The sequence below is a fragment of the Synchiropus splendidus genome, chromosome 5, assembly GCF_027744825.2.
Source record: "Synchiropus splendidus isolate RoL2022-P1 chromosome 5, RoL_Sspl_1.0, whole genome shotgun sequence".
NCBI classification, from domain to species: Eukaryota; Metazoa; Chordata; class Actinopteri; order Syngnathiformes; family Callionymidae; genus Synchiropus; species Synchiropus splendidus.
In genome coordinates, this window is record NC_071338.1 from 24,841,023 (window position 1) to 24,857,037 (window position 16,015).

A 16,015-nucleotide genomic window follows, 5' to 3' on the forward strand; every position below is an offset into this window, starting at 1 on the left:
TTTCAAACACTTTGACATATGTTTCTAATAAATATAGATGCTAATGGCTGTACAATTAATTTTGTTCCTATTTTGAACTGGAGAGAACAGTTTAGAAATTATTAAATAATTGTTGTGAATGATGATGTAAGCTGAGGCAGAGAATCTTAAAGATTTGTTGCAACTTAACAATTCTTCACTTAGTGTAACGTTCAGCACAAGTGCAAGTTTAACCACACCGGATGCAGTCAGACAGAAGACTCTCTGCAGGAGTGAGTCTCTACCAGAACCATCTTGTGGCTCAAGTACCCGCACCATCTAATCCTGGCAATACAGTAATATTAGTGATGTAACAGAATATCATAATTTATGTTACAGTGCTACAAGATTCGTCTGGAAATTCCCCACGCCAGAATAGAATCATGCAAAACAGGTAACTGTATACCAACCATAACACAGTACAAGCCAGATCATATTGCTTTGTAATAATCTGTGGTAGATGTCAGGATGCCCACTTTCTGGAAGGAGTTGAACACTCCGAAGATTCCTGAAAAGCAGTTGTTTCACTCAAAGAAATAACATCAATGACTTAAGTCTGCATTTTCATTTGACCCTCTCAATGAGCTGTTAAGAGTTTTGCTCACTCAAATCCTGCTAAAATTACCTTGTGAAAGAAAGAAAACAATCATGTCTTCTGTGATATTTTAGTAAACAACGCCTTTGGCCTAAATTGACAAATTTGTTTTTCCTTTAGGTCAAACACAGACCAGAAACTTGCAAGTTCAAAATACTTGTGCAACTGTGATAAAATATGCTCTACGCCATGACTGTTTTAGTTTCAGTTTTGATATGACGCTCTGGAGGCGGAGCGAGCTCTGTTTCCTGCGACATGCTCTCCGACATTTTGTTTGTTTTTGACCTGAAACTGCAGCCTCTTGTTTCCAAAAGATGAACAAGATGGCAATGAGAGTCTTCGTTATTTTGGCACTTTGTTGGGCGAAAAGCGCAAATGCAGGTAATTATTCTACTTTATGTGACATTGTGTGTTACGTCATTTGAAACTCTGCAAACTGTTCATAACATACCACATTACACTCGTCGCTTTGTCTCAAGTCTTGTTATAACTACAATGTAATTATTGCTATAAAGTGACGGCAGCTGTGCTGTAATTCACACACACTGTGTTAGAAGCACTTTGGCGTCTTCAGGAAGTCGAAAACTCATTGCCTCTGTGTAGATACTTGCAAAGTAGTCTCCAAAATGCATGTAAACTCCTGTTTATGTCAAAGTCGTGGCTTCATGATAATAATTTTAAGCCACTCAAAAGGGTAAGTGCAGAGGTAATGATCTCTAATATGACCCACTGATGTGACGTCGCACACCTTACAAATCTTAATTATAAGCTCTTTTTTTATTGATTCCATTATCATAGCTTCCTTTTTCAGTCACGTTGTTTCAGCACTAAATGTCTTTGCAAACTACTGTCAAAATTTTGGAGATGGTCACTTTTCAATGCATCTTTACATCTTCTTTTGGTGAGAGCCAGAGAAAATGGTTGGGAACCTTTTTGTCAGAGACAATATATATGTATGTACACTATATTGAATACAACAAAATGTTAAGTGAAGACCAACACATTTAGAGTGGGTTTAGATTTTTCATGATCGATCGCACCAGTTGACGTCTATCTGTATCAAAAGTTACTGAATGCCTGAGTTGCACCTCTTCCTGAAAGTATCAGAGCATAAGCAGGCAGCCAGAGAAATTATGACATTGTTATTTTGCTTTAAAATTGCACATCACAATGTTAAAATGACATAAACAAAGCCGACATTTCTTGATTTTGACACGACTTGTTGTGATGCTGCAGCCCCGCCTGCAGAGTAGACCTGCAGCTGTAGACATGAGAGCTGGCCAGTCACGATTGTGGTCATTTGGCAATACTTCTCCATCTAGGGACATGATAACCGAATGGTAGTTTACTACTCGTGCACCCACAGACTCAGACGGAGCATTAAAACAAGACACTTGGCCTCCAAAATCGAGCGCTACCAAGTGGCTAACGGACAAAAGTTAAGCGAACCCAAACTAACCGCAGGCAAAACCAATGCTGATGGAGTTTATTGTTTTGGACGAGCAGCAGCGTTCTGCCTTTGAAAACCCAGAGGTGAGCTATCAGCAGACCTGGACCCCAGATGCTCATTCCCTGGACATGTAGTCAATAAAAAGAAGAGCGGTCTGTCAGGTTGTAAGGCAACATTCCGGAATTTAGCAATAAGTAAATGAGTGAAAATTAAAAAAAATTAATACAATTTCAGCTTTCACCCACTTGTGATGCTATGCCCTCCTTCACTGCTGCTGCGGGTGATTTGTTCCTCTGTGTCAAAGGTATTTCTCATGTATTGGAGGAGACTGAGATTGAGATTCCGAACAGTGAGACGCTGGTTTTAAATGGACTTTCTTCTGCTCTTCAGCACGCCACTCCCTCACCTACATTACAACTGCATCATCTGGAGTTACGAGCTTCCCAGAGTATGTGGAGGTTGGTTTGGTGGACGGTGTTGTGATCTATCGCTACGACAGCAACAACAGGAAAGCAGAGCCCAGACAGGACTGGATGTCTCAACTCAGTTCTGCTGATCCGGAATATTTAGAGTTCAACACATGGAGGTGCAAGACAAACCAGAAGCGCGCCAAGGATAAAGTTAACTATCTTACAGAGAGATTCAACCACACTGGAGGTTTGTTTGCACACACACACACTGGCCCCAGAATCATTGGCAACACTTTCCATAATTGATTATTATTGTTTTGATCAATTATTTGTTATTTGCTGCAGTGACTGACACACACACACTCAGGCCCAGACTGGTGACAAATGCTGTCACTGAGACCTGCAGTCTCTGTCTCTCTCTCAGGTGTCCACATTGTCCAGTGGATTTACGGCTGTGAGTGGGATGATGACGAGACTGTAAAGGTCAGAGGTCATTATCAGCTCGCGTATGATGGAGAAGACTTTCTGTCGTTGGACCTGGAGACTCAGACATGGGTCGCTGCAAAACAGCTGGCGGGCAACTTAAAAGACCCGTGGAACAATGATCAAGAGATTACCGAATATAATGACTTCTACATGAACCGGTACTGTCCTAAGTGGGGGAAGAAGCTTCTGGACCAGGGGAAGAGCTCCCTCCTAAGAACAGGTAAAGTCACATGACCTGACGTGACATGACCTCTTTATGTTGTCCATGGTGTCTCCTTTGACTGGCTTTGACCCAGTGAGCCTGGTGTCGTGAAAGTGATGAATGGTTTGATCACGGACCATAGTAAATTAATTAATAATTAGCGTAATCAATCTGTTTATCTGAAGTCACTACTTTTGTCGTGATGTAATGTTCTTTACTGATCAGAGGCTCTTAGATTGATCATAATACACTCCAGAGTAATGTGATTAAGACCAGCGTAATTAGGTTTATTTAAGAGTAAAAGAACAGAAGGAAACAGGAAAGATGCAAAAATGAAATGAGATGATTCCGACAATATCGTGATGGAGACAGTGAACCAGTTATGAGGTAATGTCAAAGCTGTATCAGAAAGTTGAGACTAGTTGTTCTAGTCTAAACTGTCAACCTCAGGGAAGCAATAATATTATTGAATCCCAACACACCAATCTGTGCAGAGATGACAAACAGTGGCTTAGGTTTGCGATGAATGGAGGGATGAAGTGGATGGATTGATGAAAGGGTGATGGGTCACTGAAGTAGGTCGGGCAGGAGATGAGGGAGGAGGCGAGCGGCTTTGGAGGGAGGCGTCCTGGTTCTCAACGAGGTGGCTTGGAGACGATGAGGACCCGCAGCTTCCAGGTGTGGATGGCATTCTAGGACCGTCTTCCGGACTATCCAGGATCTTTCGTCGCAGTCGGGGTGATCATGGCTGGCAGAGAACGGCGTAGAACCGAAGGCGTATCTTTATCTCGTGCCAAATGATTCGCCGGTCTGAACAACCTTTTGGAGCTGTCGCCTTGATGACAAACTCTAAATAGAGGAAGGTTGTTTGAAGTTGGACTCTGAATCACCTGGTGTGACATGGCCGTTCCTAGGGAAACGCTGGCTCGGGCAGACCGCTGATGGATGAGGGTGACGTGCAACATGAAAGAAGTTTCTACGTCACTCTCACACGCTCAAAAGAGTCCTATTGCCCAGTTTTGGTTGGCTGGATGAGTTTCATCACCTCTTGTTCACTGGACGAGGGTCCCCAAGCCTGGCCTCCTCCTCCTGTGCCGAGGTCGTAAATTCCTACTTGCATACAGGAGATTTTGATCCCCCCACTACCAAAGTTTCAATCATTTGAAATTGAATAAAATTGTTATCTGTGATGACTAATACAACATACAAGCATTCCTGTCAATTTTCACATCACATGTTCATGGCATCCAGCTTGTTTGAATGTCCTGTGGGGGTCACTGGGTGAGTTGAGAAACAAAGTTCTTTTTCAGAAATATACATTAAGACACATTCACATTCAAGTCTGCCTTTGTTCATCTGGGTCCTGGAGAAGGGGGAGCTGTGTGTGTGCCCCCACCACACTGGGTTCACGAGTTATGACGCAGCATCCTGCAGTGTTAATCTTATGATCTCTCAGATTTCCCGCAGGATTGTGAGCTCAGTCCAGAAATGAAGCAGAAATATCACTGACCATCCAACTGTGTGTGTCTTCACCAGAGCTTCCATCAGTGTCTCTCCTCCAGAGGACTCCGTCCTCTCCCATCGTCTGCCACGCTACAGGCTTCTACCCTCCACGAGCCAAGTTGTTCTGGACCAAAGATGGAGAGGAGCTTCACCAAGGTGTTACAAATGGAGAGGTCCTCCCCAACCCTGATGGAACCTACCAGATGAGGGCCCAGCTGAAACTGCCAGACCCATCTGAAGACTGGGAGAGGTTCACCTGTGTGTTCCACCTTGATGGTGTAGAGGAAGCCTTGCTCACCAACCTGGACAAAGAGGCCATTTTAACCAACAGTAAGATTGAACTCTTTCATGACTGACTTTGCTGCATCAAGAGCTTTGTCTTCAGGTCACCTGACCCCCTTGATCCTGAACAGGAGGTGTGATTCTGTGAAGAACATCACTGACCATTCGAGATGAATGTTTCAACAGCGGAGCTAGACTTATGGAGCTGTTTCAAGATGTTCTACAAGAATACTGTTCTGATGGTTCTGATGATGTCTGACCAGGGAAGCCGGACCAAACCATCCCCATCGCTGTCTCAGTGACTGCTCTTGTTCTGCTTGTCGCTGCTGCTGCTGTTATTGGAGTGGTCATGAGGAGAAGAGCAGGTGAGAAGGCAGGAGCAGACTTGAGTTGACTTTGATCAAATCATCCAGAAACAGAAGGTGACTAAGAAGAGACACAATGTTCCACCACAAGCTTGATGGCTTCGCACGTTGAACACAAAACCAGTCTGGTTTAACTTCAGTGAAGGTCCATCAGTGTTGTGATGTTCAAAGTTGTTGTTTTCTTTTTCAGGCAAAAGTGCAGAAACTGGTGAGTAAATCATGTTTCCTTTCATCTTCTGACATCATCAACAAGCATCATCTCAGACGAGACTCTCGTGATGTTGATGAGGATGTGAGCTGAGAGTGATTCTCATGTTGCAGACTCCAACAGTTCTGAGGAGGTTCTGAATCCACTGAATCGCCTGACTAAAGCTACTGCACATGGTGAGTCACTGAGGAACATTCTTACAGAGTCCAGAGAAGAAAAGCTCCTTTGACTCTCCTAAGAGTGAAGAATAGAGTGCAGGAAGGGTGGAGTACCTGGAGGAGTGTTTGAGTGACAGCAGACACACCAGGATTTAGGTGAAGGTGGTCCATGTGAAGAAGGAAGAGGTTCAGGACACAGAGTTGAGTTGGTGTTGCGCCGTCTAGAGGAGGAAGAGGCTGAGAGGAGAGGAAGGACCTGCAGGAGGTGAGTGAGGATGAGCAGAGGGAAGGTGGAGCTGCTGTAGTGACCCTGAGAGAGAGAGAAGCTGTAGAAGTGGAGGATCATCATCATGTGATTCTTGTTCTACCTCCATAAGTGGGTCTCCATCTTCAATCCCAGTGTTTCCTTGTTTCAGGCATCAGGCCTTCAGAGTCGGTGGATCTCCTACATGAAGCTCCAGCATGAAGCTCCAGCATGAAGCTCCAGCGTGAAGCAACATGAGGTGAGTGGTGATTTGATGTTGAGCAGCTGTTTGTTCTCAGAATGTTGGAGACACAAAGTTGCCTGAGTGAAGCAGATCAAGAGTGTGACTCCCAGTAGAAAACTGGAGCTCATGTTTACAGTGGAAAGAATCAGTTGAATCAACTGAACTGACTCTGATGGACTTCACTAAACTCTACGAAATTCTAATTCTATCAGAATTAGAACAAACAAATTTACTCATAATGATGTAATGAATTCTATTTGACTTCAATTAAAATGGCCTAAAACACTTGTTGAGTTTTCAACAGACTTCAGTGTGACTGTTGGTTTCCACTTGACTCTGTTGGAGTGGAATCTCATGAGTCGCTCAGAGTTTTAACAGATTCTTCTGGACCTTAACAGACTCAGTGATGTTACTGAACCAACATATTGATGCAGACTCAAACCACTCAGTGAGGATTTTTCTTTTAACTCAAATCCATCCTCTCTTCACTTTCAGCATGAAGGAATGTCACAAGGAAAGAAGAGTGGAGCATTGTGTGGCTGCAGCTATCGACTATGCTCTAATCTTGAGCTTCATGTGTGAAATTTGTGTTCTACACTCACACACACATGCACTCCAGTGTCCTCACACTCATCATAGTATGTGAACACTCTCTGTCTATGTTACCGACAGAGTGAAGCAACTACAACTACAAGGTCTGTGCTCTACTCACATTCAATTTATTCAGGGAGTGCTTGGAACTTTATACCTCACCACATATTTTTACAGTCATCTGTTCAATAGCAACGCTACATTACACCCTCAACCTTCCATTACTTAAAGATTTGTAATAATTGAGGCGTAACTAGAAGGCAAACGGACACAGAGGGTGGATGCAGGTGTATTTACCAGTTGAGAAGCCGTTAACCAGCTCAGTAAGATCTCACTGGTGCTGTAGTTTATATTTTCCTCAAGCTGCTCCACCTGGATTGTTAAAAACAAAATAAGAAACAGACTAGTTTCCGTTCTGTGATTTGTGAAGGAAGAGGTCTAATATTTCCATCTCATGGTTTAGTCCTTTCACCTCCGTTCAACTTCATGCCCATGAAGACGGCACCTGATGGAGTATTACACACAGTTCACCTGTGATCCCAAGAGTTTTACTTCAGTGTTATTTGTCACAGTGCTTGGTGAACATGTCTGTAGTTCTCACAACTGTTGTCACCCTCATACATATATTGAATGTAACTCTTGGTGAAAAAGTGAAATACATGTGACCATTTTTTCCGATGGAAATTTGAAGCACACATGAATTAGCTGTTATCGTATGAGTTATAACATTTTGGATCTTACGAGTGATTAGTGTGTTGCAATCAATATATTTATACAGCAGATATGCTTGAGCTGTTGTCTTCTTAAGCTTCAAAAAAACATACTGAAGGCTTTTATATAGGTAGGTTTTTGCTGGTTCATTTTTGCTTTTCACACAAATAGCATTTCAACGAATTTCTTGCATCTTGAATTGAATAGAATCAAGATGTAATGTAATGTGTTTTGTTTCTTAAGTCATGAATAAAATTCCTGTTGAAAAAAAGAAAATCTTGTTTGTTGTGAATGGACGTATGTTATAATAAATATAGATGCAAATGGATGTTCAATTAATTTTGTTCTTGTTTTGCACGAAAGAAAGCAGTTTATAAATTATTAAATAATTGTTGTCATGAAGTAAGTTGTGGCAAGATTTTTCAGTTCTTCACTTAGTGTAACATTCAGCACAAGTGCAAGTTTAACCACACCGGATACAGTCAGACAGAAGACTCTCTGCAGGAGTGAGTCTCTACCAGAACCATCTTGTGGCTCATAAAGTTACCCGCACCATCTAATCCTGGCAACACAATAATAATGTTGATGTAACAGAACCAGAGAACAGAATTTATGTCACAGTGCTACGTGCTAACGTGACCTCGGTGAACATCTTTTTTTTGCTGTACTACAATACAGTGTAATTGCACATCCAGTTTTTGAAATTTCAGGGAAATTGATGCACTTTAAGTCTTTTCTGTTACAGAGAAAAACAATGTTAATAAAGTTATTCTTCATTATTTTTCTTTTCTTGAATGTTAACTAGGATACAATGTTATACAGAGTTGTACTGATGATAATTTTATAGACAAAAGGTGAATCACTTAAATCCTGTATAAATGACAGTGTGGAAAAAAAACATAATCATGTCTTCTGTGATATTTTAGTAAACAATTCCTTTGGCCTAAATTGACAAATTTGTTTTTCCTTTAGGTCGAACACAGACCAGAAACTTGCAAGTTAGTCTCGAAACACTTGTGCGGCTGTTATAAAATATGCTCTACGCCAAGACTGTTTTAGTTTCACTTTCGATATGACGCTCTGGAGGCGGAGCGAGCTCTGCGACGATAGCGAGGCCTGTTTCCTGCGACATGAGCTCCGACATTGTTTGTTTTCGACCTGAAACGGACGCCTCTTGTTTCCAAAAGATGATCAAGATGACGATAACGAGAGTTATTTTGGCTCTTTGTTGGATGACAAGCGCAAATGCAGGTATTTGTTCCACTTTATGTGACGTTGTGTGTTCCGTCGTTTGAAACTCTGCTAACCGTTCATAACGTACCACATTACCCTCGTCGCTTTGTATCAAGTCTAGTTATAAGTATAATGTAATTATAAAGTGACGGCAGCCGTGCTGTAATACACACAGTGTTTGAACCACCTGGCCTTAAACAGGAAGTGCCACAAACTCGTCGCAACTGCGTGGATACTTGCAAAATAGTCTCAAAATGCGTGTGGACTCGTGTTTTTATCGAAGTCGTTGTTTCATAATTGTCATTTTAAGCCACTGCAAAGGGCAAGAACCGAGGTAACGATCTGTAATATGATCCACTGTCGTGACGTGACTGTCAAAGACTCGCATCTGCGTCACACACCTTGCAAATTTCTATTGCACGGTCGTTTTTAGATGCTGTGGAATGTCTCCACACTGCAGACACGTTAGCATGTTTAGATATTGGCGACTGGGGCCTTGATTCCATAACAGTAGCATCCATTTTCAGTCGTGTTGTTTCAACGCGCTCTGAAGTCCGAGAAGTGAACACCAGCCAGTTGGGTTTGGGCGGACTTGATCGGGGGACGCTCCGTATTACGCAGCTTGTTTACGCAATTTCCTTGTAAAATAAACATGACAAGATTCGTTTAGTTTTGTCTGTGAAACGCCACATCCTGCTGCAGCCCTAGCAGGGACCTCCGCTCTGAGTTGACGACGACTCGCAGGACTCAGAATTGCCAGAGAAATAAGGTGTTCATGCCGATGGTAGTAAATAGGTGGCTGCTTTAAAATTGTACACCACAATGTAAAAATGACAAAAACAAAGCTGACATTTCTCTCACACGACTTGTTGTGATGCTGCAGCCCCGCCTGCAGAGTAGACCTGCAGCTGCAGACATGAGAGCTGGCCAGCCATGATGGCGGTCGTTTGGCAATACTTGTTACAGCTGAATGGCAGTTCGCAACTTGTTCATGCACGGACTCTGACAGAGCATTAAAACAAGACACTACACTGGACATAGAGTCGATAACAAGAGGAGCGGTCTGTCAGATTCTAAGGCAACATTCGGAATTTAGCAATAAGTAAATGAATGTAAATTAAAAATAAATGAATACAATTTCAGTTTTCACCCTCTGTGTGATGCTATGCCCTCCTCTACTGCTGCTGTGGGCAATTTGTTCCTCTGTGTCAAAGGTATTTCTCATGTATTGGAGGAGATTGAGATTGAGATTCCAAACAGTGAGACGCTGGTTTTCATGGTTTTAAATGGACTTTCTTCTGCTCTTCAGCACGCCACCACCTCACCTACATTACAACTGCATCATCTGGAGTTACGAGCTTCCCAGAGTATGTGGCGGTTGGTATGATGGACGGTGTCGTGATCTATCGCTACGACAGCAACAACGAGAAAGCAGAGCCCAGACAGGACTGGATGTCTCAACAGAGTTCTGAAAATTTGGAATATTTAAACTTTAACACGAGGAGGTGCAAGATAAACCAGGAGCGTGCCAAGAACAGAGTTATCTATCTTAAAGAGAGATTCAACCACACTGGAGGTTTGTTTGCACACACACACACACACACATACATATGTTTGCTTCCTATCTTAGTGAGGACTGTCATTGACCAACATTAACATAACTCTTTCCCCAGCCTCTCCCCCTATACCTAACCATTGAAAACAAATGGCTAAACTTAACCTTTATGCTTAACCAGACTAAAACCCAATTATAATAACCAACCTGTTTTGTAGTTTTATCCCTCAAAATGAGGCTTGGCCAATCAGAGAGGAGCAATTCTTCTCTGATTGAAGTTCAATCGTGTTGATCATGATCTTGGATCTCATGATGATCCAAGTCTGCGACTCTCATCACATTTTATGTGGAACGAGGGCTTGGTGCGTGGCACTATGACATGTTGTTTGTTTCAAAGTCATACATCAGACTCTTTGAACAGTGCTTTAGTTTTGAAATTTCACCGGAAATACTTTTACTTTTTGACCTCCTGTACGAACAGTCATCTCAGATACAACGTGACCAAAACCGCAGCTGGTGAGTGGTCTTGCTTTCATTCTTCTTCACAGTTGTGCAGCTATGAGTACATACACGTTACAGACTGTGGTGTTTGTTTTGCATGACTAAAGTACTTAGTTGATGTTTTCAGTTTGTTCTTCGTTTTGTGAATGTTTCTGGCCCCTGTCCGGTCGCACCACTTTCTCTAGCTCTGCCTCCAGGTTTAAAATGGCAACCCACTGCATCATCCAGACACACATAAGCTCAATGTGGCACTGTGAATGAACTCCTTACTCACTATCAACAGTTTTACATGATCTTTCAATTGTCGGTTAGAGTTTGTCAATGATTGTGCTGTTTTTGTGTTGGCAGTGGTTTTGTTTCAGTGTTGGTGAATGTGTGACCTTGGTGCTATTATTTCAGTAACGTGGTCAGCTGTTGACTGCCTTCACCTTCACCTTCTTCTCCCCCTGGAACTGCAACCTTATCGTGGTGGGGGAGTTTGTGTACCTTGAATGATCCTAGGAGCTATGTTGTCGGGGGCGTTATGCTCCTGGTAGGGTCTCCCATGGCAAACAGGTCCTAGGTGACGGGTCAGACTAAGAGCAGTTCAGAAGCCCCGATGACAAAACCAAAAACATCAAGGACCGTGACGTCGCCCGGCATGGCGCAGCCGGGGCCCCACCCTGGAGCCAGGCCTGGGGTTGGGGCTCGAATGCGAGCGCCTGGTGGCCGGGCCTCTGCCCATGGGGCCCGGCCGGGCCAAGCCCGAACGAATGACATGGGCCGTCCCTCCTGCGGACCCACCACCCACAGAGGGAGTCATAGGGGTCGGGTGCATAGAGAACTAGGTAGCAGTCGAGGCCGGGGGGCCCGACGACCTGGTTCGTGTGGACATTCTCTGGCTCTTGGGACATGGAATGTCACTTCGCTGGGGGGGAAAGAGCCTGAGCTTGTGCAGGAGGTTGAGAGGTACCGGCTAGATATAGTCGGGCTCTCCTCCACGCACAGCCTGGGCTCTGGAACCCAACTCCTTGAGCTGTTGACTGTTCTTTCAATTTTTCAGCATCATTATCCGTCAACAGAACAAGTCATTGGCAACTCTTTCTATGATTGATTATTATTGTTTTGATCAAGTACTTGTTGCTGCTGTGACCGACGCACGCACTCAGGCCCAGACTGGAGACAAATGATGTCACTGAGACCTGCAGTCTCTGTCTCTCTCTCAGGTGTCCACATTGTCCAGTGGATTTACGGCTGTGAGTGGGATGATGACGAGACTGTGAAGCCCAGAGGTCATTATCAGCTCGCGTATGATGGAGAAGACTTTCTGTTGTTGGACCTGGAGACTCAGACATGGGTCGCTGCAAAACAGCTGGCAGGCAACATAAAAGACCCGTGGGACAAAGATCAAGATCTTACCGAATATAATGACTTCTACATGAACCAGTACTGTCCTAAGTGGGGGAAGAAGCTTCTGGACCAGGGGAAGAGCTCCCTCCTAAGAACAGGTAAAGATGACCTGATGTCACGTGACCTCTTTATTCTGTCCATGGTGTCTCCTTTGACTGGCTTTGACCCAGTGAGTCTGGATAGCTTCAGTATTTTTTGTGAGGAGAGGTGGAGCAGACTCATGTGTCCATTAACTCAGCAGTGGTCATGTGACCCTCCAGCTCTGGTCTCTCCTCATGTTGTGATCTCTCAGATTTCCTGCAGGATTGTGAGCTCAGTCCAGAAATGAAGCCAATATCAGTGACCAACCAACTGTGTGTGTCTTCACCAGAGCTTCCATCAGTGTCTCTCCTCCAGAAGACTCCGTCCTCTCCCATCGTCTGCCACGCTACAGGCTTCTACCCTCCACGAGCCAAGTTGTTCTGGACCAAAGGCGAAGAGATTATCAAAGACAATTATGCAGAGGTCCTCCCCAACCATGATGGAACCTACCAGATGAGGGCCCGGCTGAAACTGCCAGACCTGTCTGAAACCTGGGAGAGCTTCACCTGTGTGTTCCAGCTTGATGGCACGAACCTAACCACCAAACTTGACAAGAAGGCCATTTTAATCAAATGTAAGCTTTAACTCTTTCTTGACTGACTTTGCTGCATCAAGAGCTTTGTCTTCAGGTCACCTCCAGAACAGGAGGTGTGATTATGTGAAGAACATCACTGACCATTCGAGATGAATGTTTCAACAACGGAGCTGGACTTATGGAGCTGTTTGAAGATGTTCTACAAGAATGCTGTTCTGATGGTTCTGATGATGTCTGACCAGGGAAGCCGGACCAAACCATCCCCATCGCTGTCTCAGTGGCTGCTCTTGTTCTGCTTGTCGCTGCTGCTGCTGTTATTGGAGTGGTCATGAGGAGAAGAGCAGGTGAGAAGACAGAAGCAGACTTGAGTTGACTTTGATCAAATCATCCAGAAACTGAAGGTGACAAAGATCCAGAGACACAATGTTCACCACAAGCTTGATGGCTTCACACGTTGAACACAAAAACCAGTCTGGTTTAACTTCCAACGTCCAACAATGTTGTGATGTTCAAAGTTGTTGTTTTCTTTTTCAGGCAAAAGTGCAGAAACTGGTGAGTAAATCATGTTTCCTTTCATCTTCTGACATCATCAGTAAGCATCATCTCAGACGAGACTCTCGTGATGTTGATGAGGATGTGAGCTGAGATTGATTCTCATGTTGCAGACTCCAACAGTTCTGAGGAGGCTCTGAATCCACTGAATCGCCTGACTAAAGCTCCTGCACATGGTGAGTCACTGAGGAACATTCTTACAGAGTCCAGAGAAGAAAAGCTACTTTGACCCTCCTGTCCGTGAAGAAGAGAGTGCAGGAAGGGTGGAGTACCTGGAGGAGTGTTTGAGTGACAGCAGACACACCAGGATTTAGGTGAAGGTGGTCCATGTGAAGAAGGATGAGGTTCAGGACACAGAGTTGAGTTGGTGTTGCGCCACCTCGAGGAAGAAGAGGCTGAGAGGAGAGGAAGGACCTGCAGGAGGTGAGTGAGGATGAGCAGAGGGAAGGTGGACCTGCTGTAGTGACCCTGACAGAGAGAGAAGCTGTAGAAGTGGAGGATCATCATCATCATGTGATTCTTGTTCTACCTCCACAAATATGATGCCATGTTCAATTTAAGTGTTTCTTTCAGTTGGTTTAGACATGAGTCCTTCAGACCTGTTGGTGGAACCCCAGCCTGAAGCAACATGAGGTGAGTGGTGACTTGATGTTGAGCAGCTGTTTGTTCTCAGAATGTTGGAGACACAAAGTTGCCTGAGTGAAGCAGATCAAGAATGTGACTCCCAGTAGAAACCTGGAGCTCATATTTACAGTGGAAATAATCAGTTGAATCAACTGAACTGACTCTGATAGACTTCACTAAACTCTACTAGATTCTAATTTGTGCTTTTTGAACTTGAACTAACTCGACTGTCCTCCAGTGATGCTCGCTACACTGTGGTGTCATTAATCTGACCTCAGTAAAGTCAAACAAATTCACTCATAATGATGTAATGAGTTCTATTTGACTTCAATTGAAATACCCTAAAACACTTGCATCGAGTTTCACCAGATTTCAACAGACTTTAATTTGTCTGTTGGTTTTCACTTGACTGTGATGGATGGAATCTCATGAGTTTTAACAGATTCTACTGGACCTTAACAGACTCAGTGATGTATTGATGCAGACTGACTGCAGCAGAGTCACAGATGAATCAGTGAGGATTTCTCTTCTCTCTCTTCACTTTCAGCATGAAGGAGTGTTGCAAGGAAAGAAGAGTGGAGCATTGTGTGGCTGCAGCTATCGACTATGCTCTAATCTTGAGCTTCCTGACTGACACACACACACAAACACACATCAGTGACCACATACTCAACATGTTAAACCACACTGTTACAAAACAAAAACAAAAGAACAAATATACAGACCCTGTTCTACACAGTTCTACAGGGTCTGTAATAAATTGTCACTGATTTATTCAGGGAGTGCTTGGAACTTTGTACAGCCTACCTTTTACAGTCATCTGTGCAGTAGCAACGCTACATTAAACCCTCAACCTTCCATTACTTAAAGATTTGTAATAATTGAGGCGTAACTAGAAGGCAAACAGACACAGAGGGTAGATGCAGGTGTATTTACCAGTTGAGAAGCCGTTAACCAGCTCAGTAACATCTCACTGGTGCTGTAGTTTATATTTTCCTCAAGCTGCTCCACCTGGATTGTTAAAAACAAAATAAGGAACTGACTAGTTTGTGTTCTGTGATTTGTGAATGAAGACGTCTAATATTTCCATCTCATGTTTTAGTCCTTTCACCTCCGTTCAACTTCGTGCCCATGAAAACAGCACCTGATGGAGTATTACACACAGTTCACCTGTGATCCCAAGAGTTTTACTTCAGTGTTATTTATCACAGTGCTTGGTGAACATGTCTGTAGTTCTCACAACTGACAAACCTTCATTTCATACATATATTGAATGTAACTCTTGATGCCTAAAAGGTGAACAACGTGCACTATATGCTACATATGCAACATACAGTACGCAGTGTTTTTATACAGCAGATATGCTTGAGCTCCAGGCCTTTTAAGCTTTCAAAAAACACACAAAAGGCTCTTACTTCAGTGGAGTTTTGCCGCTTTATTTTTGCTTTCACACAAATGGCATTTCAGCGTATTTTCTTGCACCTTGAATTGAATGGATTCAAGATGTGAGGTTTGTATTTTGTATTTAAAGCCACGAATAAAAGTCTTGCTGAAAAACATTGAAAAGAAAATCCACTTTCTTGCTACATTGGACGTACAATTTTTTTCCTTCCTGTTTTGCCCTGAAGAAAACAGTTTAGAATCATAATCATGATCAGAGACGAGGCATTCCTTTATTAGTCACTAGATGGCGCCAGTTAACTTTTTTGTCCACTCACTGCAAGTCCATCAATGGATAGATTGATATCCTTTATTAGCAGTCTCAGCATTGAAGACATGCAATAAACATCAGATGTGTTTTCAAACCATAATCCACAAAGCTGCTACTTATTGGATAATTTAACAAACAACATAATTTATGCCGCGGATTACACAGATGAATACATATTAAATATCAGCATCAGAATCAGAATCAGAATAGAATTTATTGCCATGGTCAGTGGGGGTTCCACCAACTAGGAAAGTGCTTTGAAATAAAGTGCTGTTAATAAATAAAATAAAATAAAATAAAATAACCTGATCACAAATTTAACAGTCTGATGGCTGATGGGAAGAAGCTGTATATAAGCAAAATGACA

At 43.2% G+C, this 16,015-nt stretch overlaps 2 protein-coding genes across 4 annotated transcripts; both read left to right on the forward strand.

The window, feature by feature from the left end:
- The first annotated feature begins 844 nt into the window (after window positions 1-844).
- Window positions 845-7,834, forward strand: LOC128759687 (major histocompatibility complex class I-related gene protein-like). 2 transcript variants are annotated; one of them, XM_053866841.1, is made up of 9 exons: window positions 845-994; window positions 2,454-2,720; window positions 2,898-3,179; window positions 4,698-4,994; window positions 5,210-5,311; window positions 5,502-5,519; window positions 5,633-5,695; window positions 6,094-6,180; window positions 6,661-7,834. In XM_053866841.1, exons 1-8 carry the CDS (start codon window positions 928-930, stop codon window positions 6,141-6,143), a joined length of 1,146 nt encoding a protein of 381 aa, XP_053722816.1. In that variant the 5' UTR covers window positions 845-927; the 3' UTR covers window positions 6,144-6,180; window positions 6,661-7,834. The 2 variants fall into 2 exon arrangements, with proteins under 2 accessions (XP_053722816.1, XP_053722817.1); XM_053866842.1 differs by lacking the exons at window positions 5,502-5,519; window positions 5,633-5,695; window positions 6,094-6,180; window positions 6,661-7,834 and having other exon boundaries at window positions 5,078-5,311.
- On the forward strand, window positions 928-15,501 carry LOC128759685 (major histocompatibility complex class I-related gene protein-like). 2 transcript variants are annotated; one of them, XM_053866838.1, is made up of 10 exons: window positions 928-954; window positions 8,679-8,718; window positions 10,010-10,276; window positions 11,962-12,243; window positions 12,516-12,800; window positions 13,004-13,105; window positions 13,296-13,313; window positions 13,427-13,489; window positions 13,887-13,946; window positions 14,485-15,501. In XM_053866838.1, exons 1-9 carry the CDS (start codon window positions 928-930, stop codon window positions 13,943-13,945), a joined length of 1,143 nt encoding a protein of 380 aa, XP_053722813.1. In that variant the 3' UTR covers window position 13,946; window positions 14,485-15,501. The 2 variants fall into 2 exon arrangements, with proteins under 2 accessions (XP_053722813.1, XP_053722812.1); XM_053866837.1 differs by lacking the exon at window positions 928-954 and having other exon boundaries at window positions 8,566-8,718.
- Window positions 15,502-16,015: the final 514 nt, after the last annotated feature.